At 37.1% G+C, this 16,013-nt stretch overlaps 3 protein-coding genes across 5 annotated transcripts; 2 read left to right on the top strand and 1 right to left on the bottom strand.

Annotated features, from left to right (window-relative positions):
* The first annotated feature begins 4,764 nt into the window (after nucleotides 1-4,764).
* Nucleotides 4,765-8,996, top strand: LOC111992969 (probable aminotransferase ACS12). 3 transcript variants are annotated; one of them, XM_065776854.1, is made up of 5 exons: nucleotides 4,765-5,408; nucleotides 5,497-5,631; nucleotides 6,223-6,383; nucleotides 6,494-7,769; nucleotides 8,059-8,996. In XM_065776854.1, exons 1-4 carry the CDS (start codon nucleotides 4,956-4,958, stop codon nucleotides 7,347-7,349), a joined length of 1,605 nt encoding a protein of 534 aa, XP_065632926.1. In that variant the 5' UTR covers nucleotides 4,765-4,955; the 3' UTR covers nucleotides 7,350-7,769; nucleotides 8,059-8,996. The 3 variants fall into 3 exon arrangements, with proteins under 3 accessions (XP_065632926.1, XP_023880587.1, XP_065632927.1); XM_024024819.2 differs by having other exon boundaries at nucleotides 7,983-8,996; XM_065776855.1 differs by having other exon boundaries at nucleotides 7,977-8,996.
* On the bottom strand, nucleotides 7,640-8,818 carry LOC111992970 (uncharacterized). Its single transcript, XM_024024820.2, has 2 exons — nucleotides 8,027-8,818; nucleotides 7,640-7,750 (listed from the first exon to the last, which is right to left on the bottom strand). The coding sequence occupies exons 1-2, from the start codon at nucleotides 8,816-8,818 to the stop codon at nucleotides 7,640-7,642; spliced, it is 903 nt and encodes a 300-aa protein (XP_023880588.1).
* Nucleotides 8,997-13,838: 4,842 nt separating the features above from the next.
* LOC111992960 (uncharacterized) lies at nucleotides 13,839-14,423 on the top strand. The gene has a single exon (XM_024024808.1). It carries the CDS (start codon nucleotides 13,839-13,841, stop codon nucleotides 14,421-14,423), a length of 585 nt encoding a protein of 194 aa, XP_023880576.1.
* Nucleotides 14,424-16,013: the final 1,590 nt, after the last annotated feature.

Raw genomic sequence — 16,013 nt, 5'->3', positions numbered from 1 at the left:
AGACGCTTTAGGTGTGGCTAGGTTGATTGGGGTTTGCTGGTTGTGGGTGTAGGTTGATTCCGTGGTGTGGGTTGATTTGTAGATGCTAGGTTGATTCCATGGTGTGGATTGATTTATGGGTGCTGAGTTGACTTGTGGGTCTGGGTTGATTCGGTGGTTGGTTGTGGGTTGTGCTGTGTGTTGAGGCCATGGGTTGCTGGGTGTTGAGGCCGTAGGTTCTCGATCTCTCTTTGGTGAAATCTCTCTCTGGTGGGTGTGGGTTGATTGATTTGGTGGTTGGTTGTGAGTTTGTTGCGGGTGGTGGCTTGGTTGGTGACATTGAGTGGCGGTGGCTGGCGGTGGCCATGAGAGGTAGGTTGGTTGTTTTTGCTTGGAGAAGAGAGACACACACAAAGAAAGAGAGAGAGATGCCTCATGGAGAAAAAAAAAAAAAAGGAATTATAAATAATAAATAAATAATATTTTAATGAAGTGGTAAAAAAAATAAAACTTTTGATATTTGGTGTATTATAAAGTAGAGTGTTAAAATAGATAAAGTAGTGTTTTGAGATGCTAAATGTTATATATTTTGACATATTTAGTGTGAATGCTTCTAAGCATATCTATAGACAACTTCCAAAAAAAATCAAGTCATAATTGTCTCAAAATGTATGTTATTAGATGATATATATTAGAACTGATTTAATCACAACATTTGTCTAATATGTCATTAGTAAATATTAAAGAAAGTGTTTATTTATTTATACTTTTCACGTGGCTTATAAATCATTGATCATATGATACGTGATTTAAGAAAAAAAATATTTATTTATATAATTTCAAAAATATAAGAACATGTACATATATATATAATAATAACACATCCATAAAATTAAGGTCAACCAAGGCCTCCTCAAAGAAATTTTTGGTTCCGCCATTGTTCATGAAGTAACCAAATTTTAAAATGAAAAGAAAAAAAGATACATTATATATTATTTTTGGTGGAGAATTTAATGGAATACTGAAAATCGGATAGATTTGTATTCTATACTTTTTTTTTTTTTTTTTTGAGGATGATTTGTATTCTATACTTCTATATGTAAAATAGTAAATTTCCTCCAATAACCAGCCCATAGGGAAATTCACAATTTGGGCCAATGGACAAGTATTTGTAATTAGATTGGACCCACATCCATATTGCAGCTTTCGTGACTCAGGGCATTTAGCCAAGGCAGATAGGATCCAATTCCTCTTGTTTTTGGGTTTTGTTCAGTAAAATTTTTCATGTCATTCAACCAAGACTGTAAATTTTGCATACACATTTTGTTTCATTTATTACGGTAAACATCTCTCTCTCTCTCTCTCTCTCTCTCTCTCTCTCTCTCTCTCTCTCTCTCTCTCTCTCTCTCTCTCTCTCTCATTATTTCTATGATTTATCTCTAAAGTGAAATTACAAAAACCCATGTCATAGACCACCGAAAGGTGTGGTCTAGTGTCCTTGGGTGATGCACAAAATACGCTGAGTGTGAGGTCCAAGATTCAAGTCCAAATATAGACTCACTTGAGTTACCTCCCTCAGCAGTTTGAGGTTCACTAGTGTCTCTCGTAGGGTTGAGATGCTATGACTCACTGTGGTCTCTCTGCACTCCAGTAGAGCTTCAGACATAACTGATAAAGTGCTACTATAATCATGTTTAGGTAGGATTGCTACATTAGTCGCCCCCTACCCATTTTTCGTTCATTTAAAAAAAAAAAAAAAAACCATGTCATAGGCCTTCACTCACATTTCATAATTCAGATACCAACTAGTATATAAAACAAGATAAAATTCGTTAACAGTATATCTTTCGCAACTCTATAAGGATAAAAGACTATTTCATAACCTATTAGTCATAAATAAAATAGAGAGGTGAAAATTGCCCTTTGGTTGATTTAGTTTGGTGGAACCAATCAGACCAATGTTGTTGAAGATTTTCTTGATGATACAATCACAAGTCACAAGTCACAAGTAAGTTACTAGCGTGCAAACTCTTCTCACGGTCGAGTAAGATTAGATTAGATTTTATATTATTTAAATTCAATAGTTGGGAGAGATCAAAATTTTGCATGTTTAATTGTTTTTTTTTTTTACACACAATTCTTTTTATATAGTTATATGTATAATAAATTACTACAATGAACCTGTCTATAGTATGGTTGCCATGGGCAATAAATACCGACAAAAAAGTACGTTGGATGTGTTCCTAAAAAAAAAAAAAAAACAAGAAGAAGAAAAAAGTAGGTTGGAAAGATGCTAGTATATACGCCTGGTATCAACCTCTCCGGTTCCTAAGTTAGTGCACACTCACTATTTTAAATGAGACTAGGAGCTAAGGTCATGTAAATTTTATTATGTTGTAACTATTAGACAACGTCTTGAAATTTTATATTTTTCATTCTCATACCATGTAATCTTAAATTTTGATGAAATAAAGATGCATTTCAATTTTGTTTTAGTTTTCTTGTTTTTATACCTTAAATAAACAAGTGATGAACTGACAACTTTAAACATAAAATTTTCGAGATCTAAAGGGTTATATGTTGATGGTTGAGTCATCTCATTGTTTTTCATTTGATCTCATTATGGCGTGGTTCCTACAGTATGTCAAATTAACTAATGCATTTTGTCTTATCATTGAATAAGAGATACATAGTTTAACCATTGCTTATATCAAAATCTAATTAGTGTCTTGATCTAATATTAAACAATTATCATAAAACATACACCATATGTTTGAATAACTAACTATAAGGATGCAATTTGAGTCCTTAGCTTGTTCATAAAAAAAAAAAAAAAAAAATTTGAGTCCTTAGCCCAAGGGATGGATGAACTTGGGCCCAAAAAACCCAATTCAATGAATTTGTAGAGAGTGGGTTGGAAAAACTGGGTTTCAATGAATCTGACAATAAATAAAATAGATTCAGATGACAAGAAAACGAAGATAGACTGGTTTGGTCTAAAGAAAATTGTCCTCGGCACGGTCTGAGGAGATCAGTTCTTATATATCGATTCTTAAGTTTGATTACAAGTTCAGTTTTTGATTGCTACAGTGTTTTTCTCTCAATTTCTTGATCCCTCCCCCTTAGGGTCTTTTTTATTTTTTATACTATCCTCCTCTTTCATCTTTCCCCTCCACGTATAGACTAGATTGCTGGTATTAATCCTTATCTCATTAGCACCTTTTTGAAGTCTTTAAGGAGTAGCTGTAAGGCTAAATAATATTGTTCAGGTGTCACTTCTTCATTAATGCGGCTATAGAGTTAGCTGCAGAGCATTTAATGCAGTGGTAGCAGTTTTTCCTTTAGATATTTTAGGACCTCCCTTTGTCTTGTTCCTTCTTGATATCGTCTGGTTTACTCTTGATATCAGATCGCTTCTTCTGACCTCGGCCTTGCCCATTTAAGGAAGCATTCATCCTTGGATCACTTCCCTGAAACATAACGCCTAAATTCCTTCCTTTATTTATTAGTGTTGACATCTATCACATGTTTATCCATCCTTGGACTTATGAGGTATCCTTAGACTGGGCCCCTGGAACAAAACATTCTACTGGGCCTAAAATCCCTACACTAATGATATATTATAACAATTTTTTGGCAATGTATTTCTAATGAAAAATACATAGATAAATGGAACTAGGACTTGGACTCAAGGGAGCAGCTTTGTTACTCACTATGTGTGGTGGCTCCGGCTTTTGACTCTACTGCTTTACCACTAAAGATTTTTGTTTAAAACTTTTTAAAGAACCATATTTGTTTTGAGTAAAATATGTTGATTGAGCTTAATTTTTTTTAGCTTTATTATTGTTAATTTTTGTTGTTAGGCTAATTTTTTTAGGTTTATTTTGTTTTAAATTTAATCTATTAATTTTTATGGAATTTAAAAGGTGAAAAATGCTAAAACTACAAAATTTATACAAATTACTAATGTAGTGAGTAGTTATTGGTAAGTAAAAAGTGATGCAAGTGTATGAACCAATAAGAATTTGCTACCTCAATGGTTTGTAAAAATATTGTAAAAAAGTTTATGACTATAACATTACTCTTAAAAGAATTGATGACATTGTTAAGGGGGGCAAAGTGTAATTTTATTGAACAAAATTGCTAAAATTAATACCTATTAATATACACTAACATTTAAAAAAAAAAAATTAGGAGGGCAATGGCCCCCCTAGTCCATATAACTGCGTTCATGGGTGTATATATAAATTTTTGGATAAAATTTAGTTACAAAATTAGTTGTAACCTAAAATTACAACATTATTTAATATTTTTTTATTGGAGGTGAATTTTGACAAACTCACTATTAGATTATATCTTCTTCTTATATCCTCTATGCTTGCAAAATTTCTAAAAAATTAAAGATCAATAGCTATGTTATCAATAAATTGTTTAAATTGTAAGTTTTTATAATTTAAAATTATGCATAATATATAAGCTTATAGATTATATAGTGAATAATATTTGATCGACATAAAATTTGATACGTGTATTAAGAGCTTAAAGAATATGCAATTCAACGGTTAGATTTTCAAAATATGTAGTAATATTTATTTTATTGAGTAAGATTATAATTTTAGGTTACAATCAATTTTGTAACTAAACTATATTCTAAATTTTAAGAATATATAAATGATTAAAAATTAAAAATTACAAAGCTTATGTTGGTGAACATCTGGCATTATTAAAATTTATTAAAAAAAAAAAAAAACACTAGAAAATCCAAAACCAACCAAATCGAAATTATCGAATCCTTCCCTCTCTTCTCTCATAAAAACACACTCTCAAACCAAAATGTTCTCATTTGTCTCTGTCACTGCCTCCAACACCAACTACCTAAAGCAACCAAGCTTTCCAGCCTGACGGACCACTCGAGTAGACTTCTCAAAAAATTTTTCATTTGACCGGCGGGCCAGCCAATCTCCCGCCAAAAGCCCATGACCCGACCTAGACCCCGAACCCACGAATCCGAATCAGAAACCCGAAACCCCACCGGAGGAGGAGGAGCCACCGCCATGCGACTCATAGTGCCTCTACAAGGCGTCGTTCAAGGCCGAGGCGGCCTAATCTTGGGCTCTCTAATCCCCTGCGCTCTCTTCTACTTCTTCCAGCTCTACCTCAAACGACACCGTTCTCCCAAACCCGGTTCCAACCCTACTTCCCCTTCTCAATCCTCGTCTAACCTCTCCGACCTCCAGCGCTCCTCGTCTCGATCCAATTTGTCCTCTCGGGGCTCCATTGGACCCGTCCAGGTCTCCTCTCGGGCCAGCTCGATTGCCAAACCGAACGACTCGCCGTATTATATCGGGTTGGATAGAGTTTCGGGGGATCCGTACGACAGGTTGGATAACCCGAATGGAATTATCCAGCTCGGCTTGTCCGAAAACAGAGTCAGTATTTTACTGTTTTGACCTTTTTTTGATTAATTGTTTTTGTGGTAATGGTTATTTTCTTTTGTTTTTGTTGATTGTATTGTAGCTGTGTTTTGATTTGATTGAGAAATGGCTTTCGGAGAATACGAAGGACTCAGTAATGGGAAGGGACGGTGGTGATTTGAGTATTAGTGGAATCGCGCCGTACCAACCGTCCGATGGATTGATGGAGTTTAAAGTGGTAAAAGTGAATTGCCTTTTATTCATGCAGTTTCTTGAATGCCATGTACACTTTTGCTTGTTTAGATTTATAATAAACGCAAATAAGCTTTGATTATTGAACAACAATTAAAAAAGAAGAAGAAGCTTAGATTAGTGATAATTTTTTTTTTTCCATTTATTTTTTGTCCATGCATTTTGCTTTTGGATTGCATGAGCATAAACTACTTAGCCCGTCAAGGGTGAATGCCTCTAGATTACCTGGCAATGTCGGGTCGGTTGGTTGTAGGTTTTATTGGCTAGAGGCGAGTCCAAAGGGCTCTTCTTTAGAAAGGTTCTTTACGTTATTTAAAAAAAAAAAAAAATTCATGTCCATGTATTTTACTGGTGGTGACATTCATAATGACTGTTGTATTTCTGTACACAAGTGACCAACCAATTGTGTAATTGGAGGAGATAGGAATTGAGTTTGTGTTTGTGTTTGTTAGAATAATGGTTAAATGATTAAATTCGTCGTTTTCTAACAGCTTAAACTTTTGGGATTAGTCATAGTTTATCTGCGTTGTTATTTTAAATTTTTTTTATTTTTTATTTTTTCTTCTGGACTTTGCAGGCTATGGCAGATTTCATGTCTCAGGTCATGGGAAGAGCTGTCTCGTTTGACCCATCGCAGATGGTGTTAACGGCTGGGGCAACTCCTGCTCTTGAGATACTATGTTTCTGCTTGGCAGACCCTGGAAATGCATTTCTTGTCCCCACACCATATTATCCTGGGTAAGTTTCTGTGAATAAAACCGTTTTTTGAATCACTAAGAATCACCCCCTTCTTTGATTTTTTGATGCTCAAATGTACTGTGGAAGTTAATTAAGAATGTGATCTGCAGTTTTGACAGGGATATGAGATGGCGAACTGGAGTGGACCTAATACCAGTTCACTGTCGTAGTACTGACAACTTCATTATAAGTATCACTGCTCTTGATCAAGCATTTAATCAGGCAAGAAAACGAGGAATTAAAGTTCGCGGGATTCTCATCTCCAACCCTTCAAATCCTGTTGGCAATTTGCTACCACGGGAAACCTTGTACAATCTATTGGACTTTGCCCGAGAGAAGAATATCCATATTGTCTCTGATGAAATATTTGCAGGGTCTATGTATGGAAGTGAGGAGTTTGTGAGCATGGCTGAAATTCTTGACATGGAAGATATCGACAAAAACAGAATTCATATAGTATATGGTCTGTCGAAGGACCTTGCTCTTCCTGGATTTAGAGTGGGGGTTATCTATTCATTTAATGAGAGTGTTTTAATTGCTGCTAAAAAGTTAACAAGGTTTTCTTCCATTTCTGCTCCAACCCAGCGGCTACTAATTTCAATGGTTTCAGATACGAGATTCATTCAGGAATACATTGAGACCAACAAGAAGAGGATACGGGAAATGCATGATCTGTTTGTGGAAGGTTTAAAACAATTAGGAATCAAGTGTGCACAGAGTTGTGCTGGTTTATACTGTTGGGCTGATATGAGTGGATTAATTAGCTCTTATAGTGAGAAAGGGGAACTTGAATTATGGGACAAGCTGTTGAATATTGCTAAGATCAATGTAACTCCTGGGTCTGCTTGTCATTGCATAGAACCAGGATGGTTCCGGTGTTGTTTTACTACTTTATCCCAAGAGGATGTTGTTATAGTTATAGAACGGATCAGGAAAGTTGCTGAAACTTGTAAAATTTCAAGTTAAATTACTTTGAATTATTTATATTTGTGCTGATTGCCATGTTCTATTAGAAGTAAATTTCTCAATTGTTTCGGAAAGGGTTGTAGACATGGACGGCTTCTCATTGATCATGAATTTGATGTCGTCTCTCTTGGAGTTCTGATAGAGTTTGAAATCTTGATACATTGCAGTTTTTGTAAATTGTTTACAGCCTTAAGTCCCGGAAACAAAAACTACAATGATTTTAAGAGGGAACTCTATGGTGGGAATTGACTGCAGAATTTTCTTTTTCCACAAAGCATATAGAATTTCTTCTACATCAGTTTCAGTCTTGGCAAGTGCATTCCCTTCGTGTGTAATCCTTCCACCATCTTGCTGCCAGATATGAAGATGCAGCATCCAAATGCTCTGTTCTTCGTCAAGTCCTGTCATAGTTGCATTCAGGCAAGATTAAAAGCTGTTTTCACATTCGTTATGCAAAATGACAGATAATTAGAAATATGACATTTGTTTTATTATTTTGTTGTCAATAGAAATCAACTTCATATGTATAATTCTGCTTTCTATTTTTTGTTCTCATTTTAATTAATGGTAGATGGCTGTTAATTATACCTACCAATTGTTCTTTAGTTGGCTGATGCCCAGATATAGTTTCAGGTAGTTGGAGACAAGCAAATAGGAAGCAAGAGCTTGAATTTTACCATTGATAGATTCTGTTTTCTCATTTGAGCAGCCTTTCTCTGCAAACTCCTCCTCCTGCTCATCATTATCAGCTCTCCAAGTGTTGGGGCCTTCCTTACCATGACACTGCTATTGCTTTGACGATCATCATGTTTACTTTTGGGTTCCAGTGGAGCCTGGCAGTCATTTTCCAAACATCCAACCTTGTTGAGAAAGCCAGAAGTGGGTGGCAACAGTGGAAAGAGGCATTCCAAGAAAGGAGCCCCTACAAGGCTTGCAGTGCCAGTTGCATAGCTGCTTGTACTACTGTCTGTTTCAGAAGCCGGTGAGGAAGGAGTTTCCAGCTCGCCACCTTTATATTCCTCTGCTGAAATTTTCTCTACTGAAACAGCAGTAGAAATTGCTGTTACTGACACAAGGCAATTGGCTAAGAGAGAGGGAGGTGAGCTGAATGTATTGTCTGTCTCAAAATCGAATGTTTCGACATCTGCTTCAAATGAATCATCACTATAGCTGTGAGAGTACACTGAAGGCGAAGGGAAGCTGATGAGATTTGCTGGTGGGGTTAGAGTTACTGAATCTTGTGGTGGTTGTGAAAATGAGGGCAGCGGTGTGCCTGGCTTTTCCTCCCACAAGAAGGGCACTGAGGCAACAAGTTTGACTGGAGGTTTTGGAACTGGTTTAACTGAAGAAGCTTCGGGCTTCCAGTCTCTTTTAGGTATTCCTGGCCTCACTTCCCAAAGAAAAGGGACAGAAGGTGGTTGCCGAAGCTGCTTTGTGTTCGAGTTTTCTATCAATTCTTTCTCTGCCATTTTGGTATTGGATCTATGCCTCCTATAGGAGTATACCAGTTTGTACCAAATATATAGAAAAAATTAGCTACTAACTTACAGTACATGCTAACTCCACCATTTTAGTGCTGGAAGATATTAGCTCATGCTAACTGCACCATCTTTGTGCGTGATGAGATTAGGTGACCTGCTTTCTATATTCTCTCTCTCTCTCTCTCACAATAAGTAAGCTAACATCACTTGAGACCTGGTCAATTGTGGTAAACGCTCCTGGCTGGGATATATACTAATCTTGGGGGATTAGAGCCTGCGGTATTTTTGTCCAGTGACTTCCTGACCTGAAAGCATTAAATTAGAAACAGAAGGAACAACCAAATAGCCCAAGCTGATTTTGTGGTTGCTTAGCACCTAGATATCCTCCCCTGATAATCAAAATGAGAATTTTCGTGAAAACAGTAGATCTTGTTGCATTTTTAAAGAACTTGTGGGTATATTAAAATGTAAAAGATTGAAATATATGCCTTCTTATAAAAAAAAGATATACTATTCCCTTCACCAAAAAAAAAAAAAGGGAAAAAAAAAGAAAAAAAGAAAAAGAAAAAATATACTTTCCCATGAAGTGGTACATCCCAAGATAAAAACTATGTAGTATTCCATACCTATCAATTTGAGAGAGTTTAGGTAAGTAAAAAAAAAAAAAAAAAAAAAAAACCCTATATTTTTAAATTGTATAATAATAAGTTGATTATTATTATTAGATTGTTTAAATTAAAATTGATTATAACATGCTTGTTTTTGGGTAACCTCTATTTAATGGAAATGACTTGGGTCTAGTGTCTTGTGCGAAAAATTATATTATGTTTCAGGTGTATATGACATCTCTCTCACAACAGTTGGGTCCCACAATTGTGTGGGACCCAGCTGTTGTGAGAGAGATGACATATACACCCGAAACATGATATACTATCTCGTCTTGTACACTAAATCCAAAATGATGTGGCCACGTGTTTAACACTTGTCACATGTCTATATTGTATTAAGTCTAGTGCATTAGAAGTATTGAACACTTCGGTATATATTTTTCTTTAAAAATAAAATAAAAATAGTATTTGATTGCTTGAAATTAAAATGGCTATACATCCTACAATATAAACTTTGGTGAGATGGGGGATATCCTCCCACCATATGTCTTTTGCTTTTGTTTTTGTTTTTGTTTTTTTCTTTTAAGAGAAAATCTTTAAAATCTTATTGTTTCTTGTGCTATCTTGGCTGCTCTCACCTCTAAATCAAATGATCAAATTAATCGGCAAATAACTCCCAATGATTAGTGTGACCACGAGGTTAAGAGGCTGAATGTAAACACTATGCAAATGTGAGCAATAGTTTCATACTCCTACATTCAGCAGTAAATGAAATTCTTTATTTAAAATCATATTCCTCTAAGTATTGACAAGTTAGTTATGAATGAATTTCTAATATTAATATTAGAGTAAACATCACTTGCCCAAGAACCAGTATTCATGATACTTAAAATTGTTTAAAGTAGTATTGCGTTGAAGTTGACATGGAAAATCTTCTCGCAAATCTTGGGTTATGGATTAAAATTTCAGATTACTATTCAACTAATCAAAATAAAGTCAGAAAAGCAAATCTACAAAAGGTCCTTGTCAACCTCAATTCACCATAATTTTCTCGAAGCAAAATTGAAAATTTTTCACATAAATTCCGTACTGCTTGGGTTTTTTTTTTTTTTTTTTTTTTTTGGGGGGGGTAATTCTATAGTGCTTGGTTTTTTGGTTATAGAAACTAGGAAAAAATAAACACATATAGATAATAGCTAGGAACAAGTATAAGGACAGGATCTTTCATCAGGAAACAGAGATCATAAAAAGTTAAAGCAGTGGGAAAAAATCAGAAGAGGAATTTTGTTTCTGATCAAAACTAAACCACTATAAATTTCAATTGTACCTTCATTCTGTTAACTAGACTATGATAACAGAACTAGCATAAACATGAGAACAATATAATTATAAAAAAAGGAAAGAAAAAAAAGAAAAGCATTTATTTAATGTAAAGAGGAAGTGTAACAATAGACAAAGGAAATATAATGATAGGTTGCAATCTCACAACACATACCTGATGCCACTATAAATTTCAATTGTACCTTCATTCTGTTAACTAGACTATGATAACAGAACTAGCATAAACATGAGAACAATATAATTATAAAAAAAGGAAAGAAAAAAAAGAAAAGCATTTATTTAATGTAAAGAGGAAGTGTAACAATAGACAAAGGAAATATAATGATAGGTTGCAATCTCACAACACATACCTGATGCCACTATAAATTTCAATTGTACCTTCATTCTGTTAACTAGACTATGATAACAGAACTAGCATAAACATGAGAACAATATAATTATAAAAAAAGGAAAGAAAAAAAAGAAAAGCATTTATTTAATGTAAAGAGGAAGTGTAACAATAGACAAAGGAAATATAATGATAGGTTGCAATCTCACAACACATACCTGATGCCACTATAAATTTCAATTGTACCTTCATTCTGTTAACTAGACTATGATAACAGAACTAGCATAAACATGAGAACAATATAATTATAAAAAAAGGAAAGAAAAAAAAGAAAAGCATTTATTTAATGTAAAGAGGAAGTGTAACAATAGACAAAGGAAATATAATGATAGGTTGCAATCTCACAACACATACCTGATGCTACTTGTAGGGATATAGACCCAAATTTGTATATTGGGCCTTGGGCCTCATCTGGGAACGTGGGCGTGTCCAAGGAGGGGTAAGTGATTGAGAGAGACCCCAAGTTTAAAGTCTCACAAAGAAGGAATAGATGGAGAACGGTCCGAGGAGTAAATCCTCCTTGGACACAACAAATACAGTTCGAATCTATAGTCCAGCAATGTAGGTGACATATTAGGAGGTTTACACAGTGAAGATGTGCTTCAAGCATGTATTGGAGTGATAAGAACTCAAAAATATTTAAAGGAAAAGCTGCTACCACTACATTAAATGCATTGTAGCTATTTTTCTAGTCATATTTATGTGGAGAAGACCCCTGAACAGTGCAGTATCAGCTACTACTGCTTACAAAAAGCCAAAGAAGGCGTTTGAAGGGACAGGCACTCAAGTGAAAGTTTAGATGATCGACAAGTGTAGGATCAGGGTGGCTTGAGATGAACTATATAATGTGAGAGACCTTCCACGAGAGAAGGGGGGGGGGAAGAAAAAGAAAAGAAAAGAAAAAGGGAAAAGAAATACTATAGTAATTAAAGTTGTATTTATAAACAGTTATATTGATTTATACTCTGAATTATCTCCTCGGACGGTAAATTTATTCAATCTAATGAGTCTTATTCTTGCTTGATCATCTTCTAAATCCATACTAGTCGTTATTAATTTCATTAAAACTTAGCTCTTTAACCCATTATCTACAAATTTATTGTATTAGGCTCATTGGGCCATCATCCAATTCTTCTGTGGGCTTGGGCCCTAAATTGTGACCCTACAATTGGCGCCGTCTATGGGAAAGAGCTTGGGTGATATTGAAAGCAATGGTTAACTATGGCAGAACCAGATCCACTACAAGTAGAGTCGAGAGGATCCCAGCACGATGACCATTTCCTTAACCTTGAGCAGAGAGGTGACTGTGAAGGAAGTATCCACACCACACACCCTGACAGGAGTCAACCTCGTGGGGGGAGCCATATCTCCCATTAAAAGAACAATAAGAGCATGCAACTGGAGATCGATCAGTTAAAAAGAGAGTTACGCCATGCAAAGAGGAAACAAGCTTCTTTGAACTCTGATGTTTCTTTTGATAGTGAAGAGGACGTTAGTTATAGGCGGAAGTCTCGAACCCCACCCAGCAAATCTTTCTCCTATGAAGAGGAACATCGTCGTGAGCGGCGGTTTCGAAGCCCGTCACGTAGAGGTGTAGGAAACGACGCTATGAGCAGGGCCCTAAACCAAATCTCCAGGTCCCCTTTCACGCATAAGATTGAAGAGGCAAGACTTCCTCAGCGCTTTTATTAGCCAATGTTCACCATCTACAATGGTCGAACAGACCCTATGAAGCATATGAGCCATTTCAACTAGAGGATGACTATCTATTCCAAGGACAAAGCCTTAATGTGTAAGGTTTTCCCATCTAGCCTGGGACCAGTCGCAATGAGGTGGTTCGATAGCCTGAGAGCAGACTTTATAAGTTCCTTCAAGGAGCTCACCCAGGCATTTGGTTCCCGTTTTATCACATATCGCAGGGTTTCTCGGCCTTTAACTTCTTTACTATCCTTAAGCATGCAAGATGGTGAGACCCTGAAAATGTGTGAGACCTTGAAAATGTATTCGGATAAATACTGAAAGATGTTCAATGAGATGGATGGTGACTTTGACGAAGTTGCTATTAGTACTTTTAAGCTCGGCCTTCCAACTGAGCACGGTTTGAGGAAATCTTTGACTAGTAAACCTGTTACCAATGTGCACCAACTGATGGACAGGATTGATAAGCATAAAAGAGTTGAAGAAGACCAGCAGCAGGGAAAAGGAAAAGATAAGGTTATCCCTCAAGAGAGAAGGGATTGCAGGTCGGATCGGTACAGTGATAGCAGGCCATGGAGAGATTTTGTTGGATAGTCAGGGTCGGCAAATCTTCAGGCAGTTAACACTGTGTTTCGAGAGCCGGTGCATCAAATTCTAGAGAAGATCAAGAATGAGCCATTCTTTAAACGGCTAAATAAAATGGTGGGAAACCCCGAAAGGCGCAACCACAACCTCTATTGTCAATACCATCAAGATCATGAACACACCACAGAGGATTGCAGGAGTCTATGTGACCATCTAGACCAGCTTGTCTGTGAAGGTAAATTAAAATAACTCTTATACCACTCTAGTGGTCGAGGGGTCCAGGCAAACTCAGAATTTCAGAGATATGATTCTTCCAGGCCCCCCATTGGGAACGATAAATGTTATCTTCGCTGCACCAAGGAGAACTGGATCCTGTCTGTCCAGAGTAATGTCTATAGCTCGGCTATTCATTGAGGATGCTAATCAAGATCCGAAGAGGGCTAGAATGGAAATTCAACCAGTTTTGGGTTTCTCGAATGAGGATAAAATCGGAACCATTCTGCCTCACGATGATGCTTTGGTGGTTTCCCTTAAAATTAGGGGATATGATGTGAAGAGGGTGATGGTGGACCAAGGCAGTGGTGTTGAGATAATGTACCTCGACTTATATAAGGGGCTGAACTTAAAACTCGAGGACTTAATGCCCTACAGCTTTCCACTGGTGAGTTTCGATGGGAAAGTCGTCATTTCAAAGGGCCAAATTCGACTACCTGTGCAAACTGGTCCAGAAATAATAGAGATAGATTTCATTGTTGTGGACGTGTATTCACCCTACACAGAAATTATAGCCAAACCCTGGCTTCATACACTAGGAGCTGTTTCTTCTACTTTGCACCAGAAGGTTAAATATCCGTGCGAAGGCCAGGTTAAAGAGATCTTAGGAGATCAATCTGTGGCCAGACAATGCTTAGTGGCTGTAATTCGGCATAAGCCCGAGGTTGAGTCCTCGGCCCATGCTGAAAAGGATTTATAGCAGTTAAAACCTACGGCACTGCCCATCAACGATTCAGCCAAGGAGGCTAAATGTGAGGATTTGGTAAAGGTTATTATCGGTGACGATCTAGAAAAGTTCTTTCAGGCTAGGTCTCAGCTACCTCCTCAAGAGAAGGAAGAGCTAATAAAATTCCTTAGAAAAAACCTCGATGTGTTTTCATGGGACGCTATTGAGGCCCCGGGAGTGGATCTAGACTTCATCTGCCATCATCTAAATGTTAATCCATCCATCATTCCCCAAAAACAGCCGCCTCGCCGCCCATCCAAAGAGCATGCAGATGTTGTCAGATGCGAGGTAATGAAGCTCAAATGAGCAAGGGTAATCAAGGAAGTTTTCTACCCTAAATGGTTGGCTAACACTGTGGTGATAAAGAAGAAAAATGGGAAGTGGCAAGTGTGCGTAGATTTCACAGACCCGAATAAGGCTTGCCTGAAAGATCCATTCCCTATGCCTAAAATAGATCAGCTAGTAGATGCAACTGTAGGTTATCCTCAGATGAGTTTCCTGGACGCCTTTCAAGGATATCACCAAATACCATTAGCCTTGGATGATCAGGAGAAGACTACTTTTGTCACCCCTATTGGGAACTACCACTACAAGGTGATGCCATTTGGTTTGAAAAATGTGGGATCTACTTACCAAAGGATGATGATGAGGATGTTTGAGCCACAATTGAGTAAGAATATTGAAGTCTACATAGATGATATGGTAGTGAAAAGTAAGGTGGTATCTGAGCATATAGGAGATCTCGAAAACATTTTTGAAGTTCTTAGAGAATACAAGTTGTGTTTAAATACTTCCAAGTGCTCATTTGGTGTGGGATCAGGCAAGTTCCTAGGCTATATGGTAACCCACAGAGGGATTGAGGTTAATCCCAATCAAATCAAGGCTATTAACAGTTTGCAGCCACCTTGGAATCCCAAAGAAGTCCAGAAACTGATTGGAATGGCCGCGGCCTTAAACCGGTTCATCTTTCGATTAGCAGATAGGTGCAGACCTTTCTTCCTACTGATTAACAAATGGAAAGGGTTTGAATGGACCGAGGAGTATGCCTTAGCTTTCCAGCAACTTAAAGAATATCTAACTCGGCCACCTATCATATCCAGTCCTGAAGTGGATGAAGTCCTGTTTGCCTATATCGTTGTGGCCCCTTATGTTGTAAGTTTGGTATTGATATGAGTTGATAGAGGCGTATAGCGACTAGTTTATTATGTGAGAAAGTCGCTGCATGAGGCCGAGGTTTGTTATCTACCATTGGAGAAAGCCATCCTAGCGGTAGTACATGGTACACGAAAGTTGCCCCATTATTTCCAAGCACATACAGTTGTTGTCCTCACCCAGCTTCCACTTAAAGCTATACTCTGAAGTGCTGATTACACGGGAGGATTACTAAATGGGGCATGGTTTTAGGGGCTTTTCACATCAAATACATGCCTCGTATCTCTATCAAGGGCCAGGTCCTCGCGGTTCTGGTGGCCGAGTTCGCTGAACCCCCATTAGAAGAAATAGCATCAACATAGAACATGGGTGAAAAATCGGTTGGCCTGATCTCCCAACAAGGTCCCATAT

The sequence above is a fragment of the Quercus suber genome, unplaced genomic scaffold (assembly GCF_002906115.3).
Source record: "Quercus suber isolate HL8 unplaced genomic scaffold, Cork oak 2.0 scaffold_143, whole genome shotgun sequence".
NCBI lineage: Eukaryota > Viridiplantae > Streptophyta > Magnoliopsida > Fagales > Fagaceae > Quercus > Quercus suber.
This window is presented reverse-complemented; position numbering and strand designations above follow the sequence as displayed.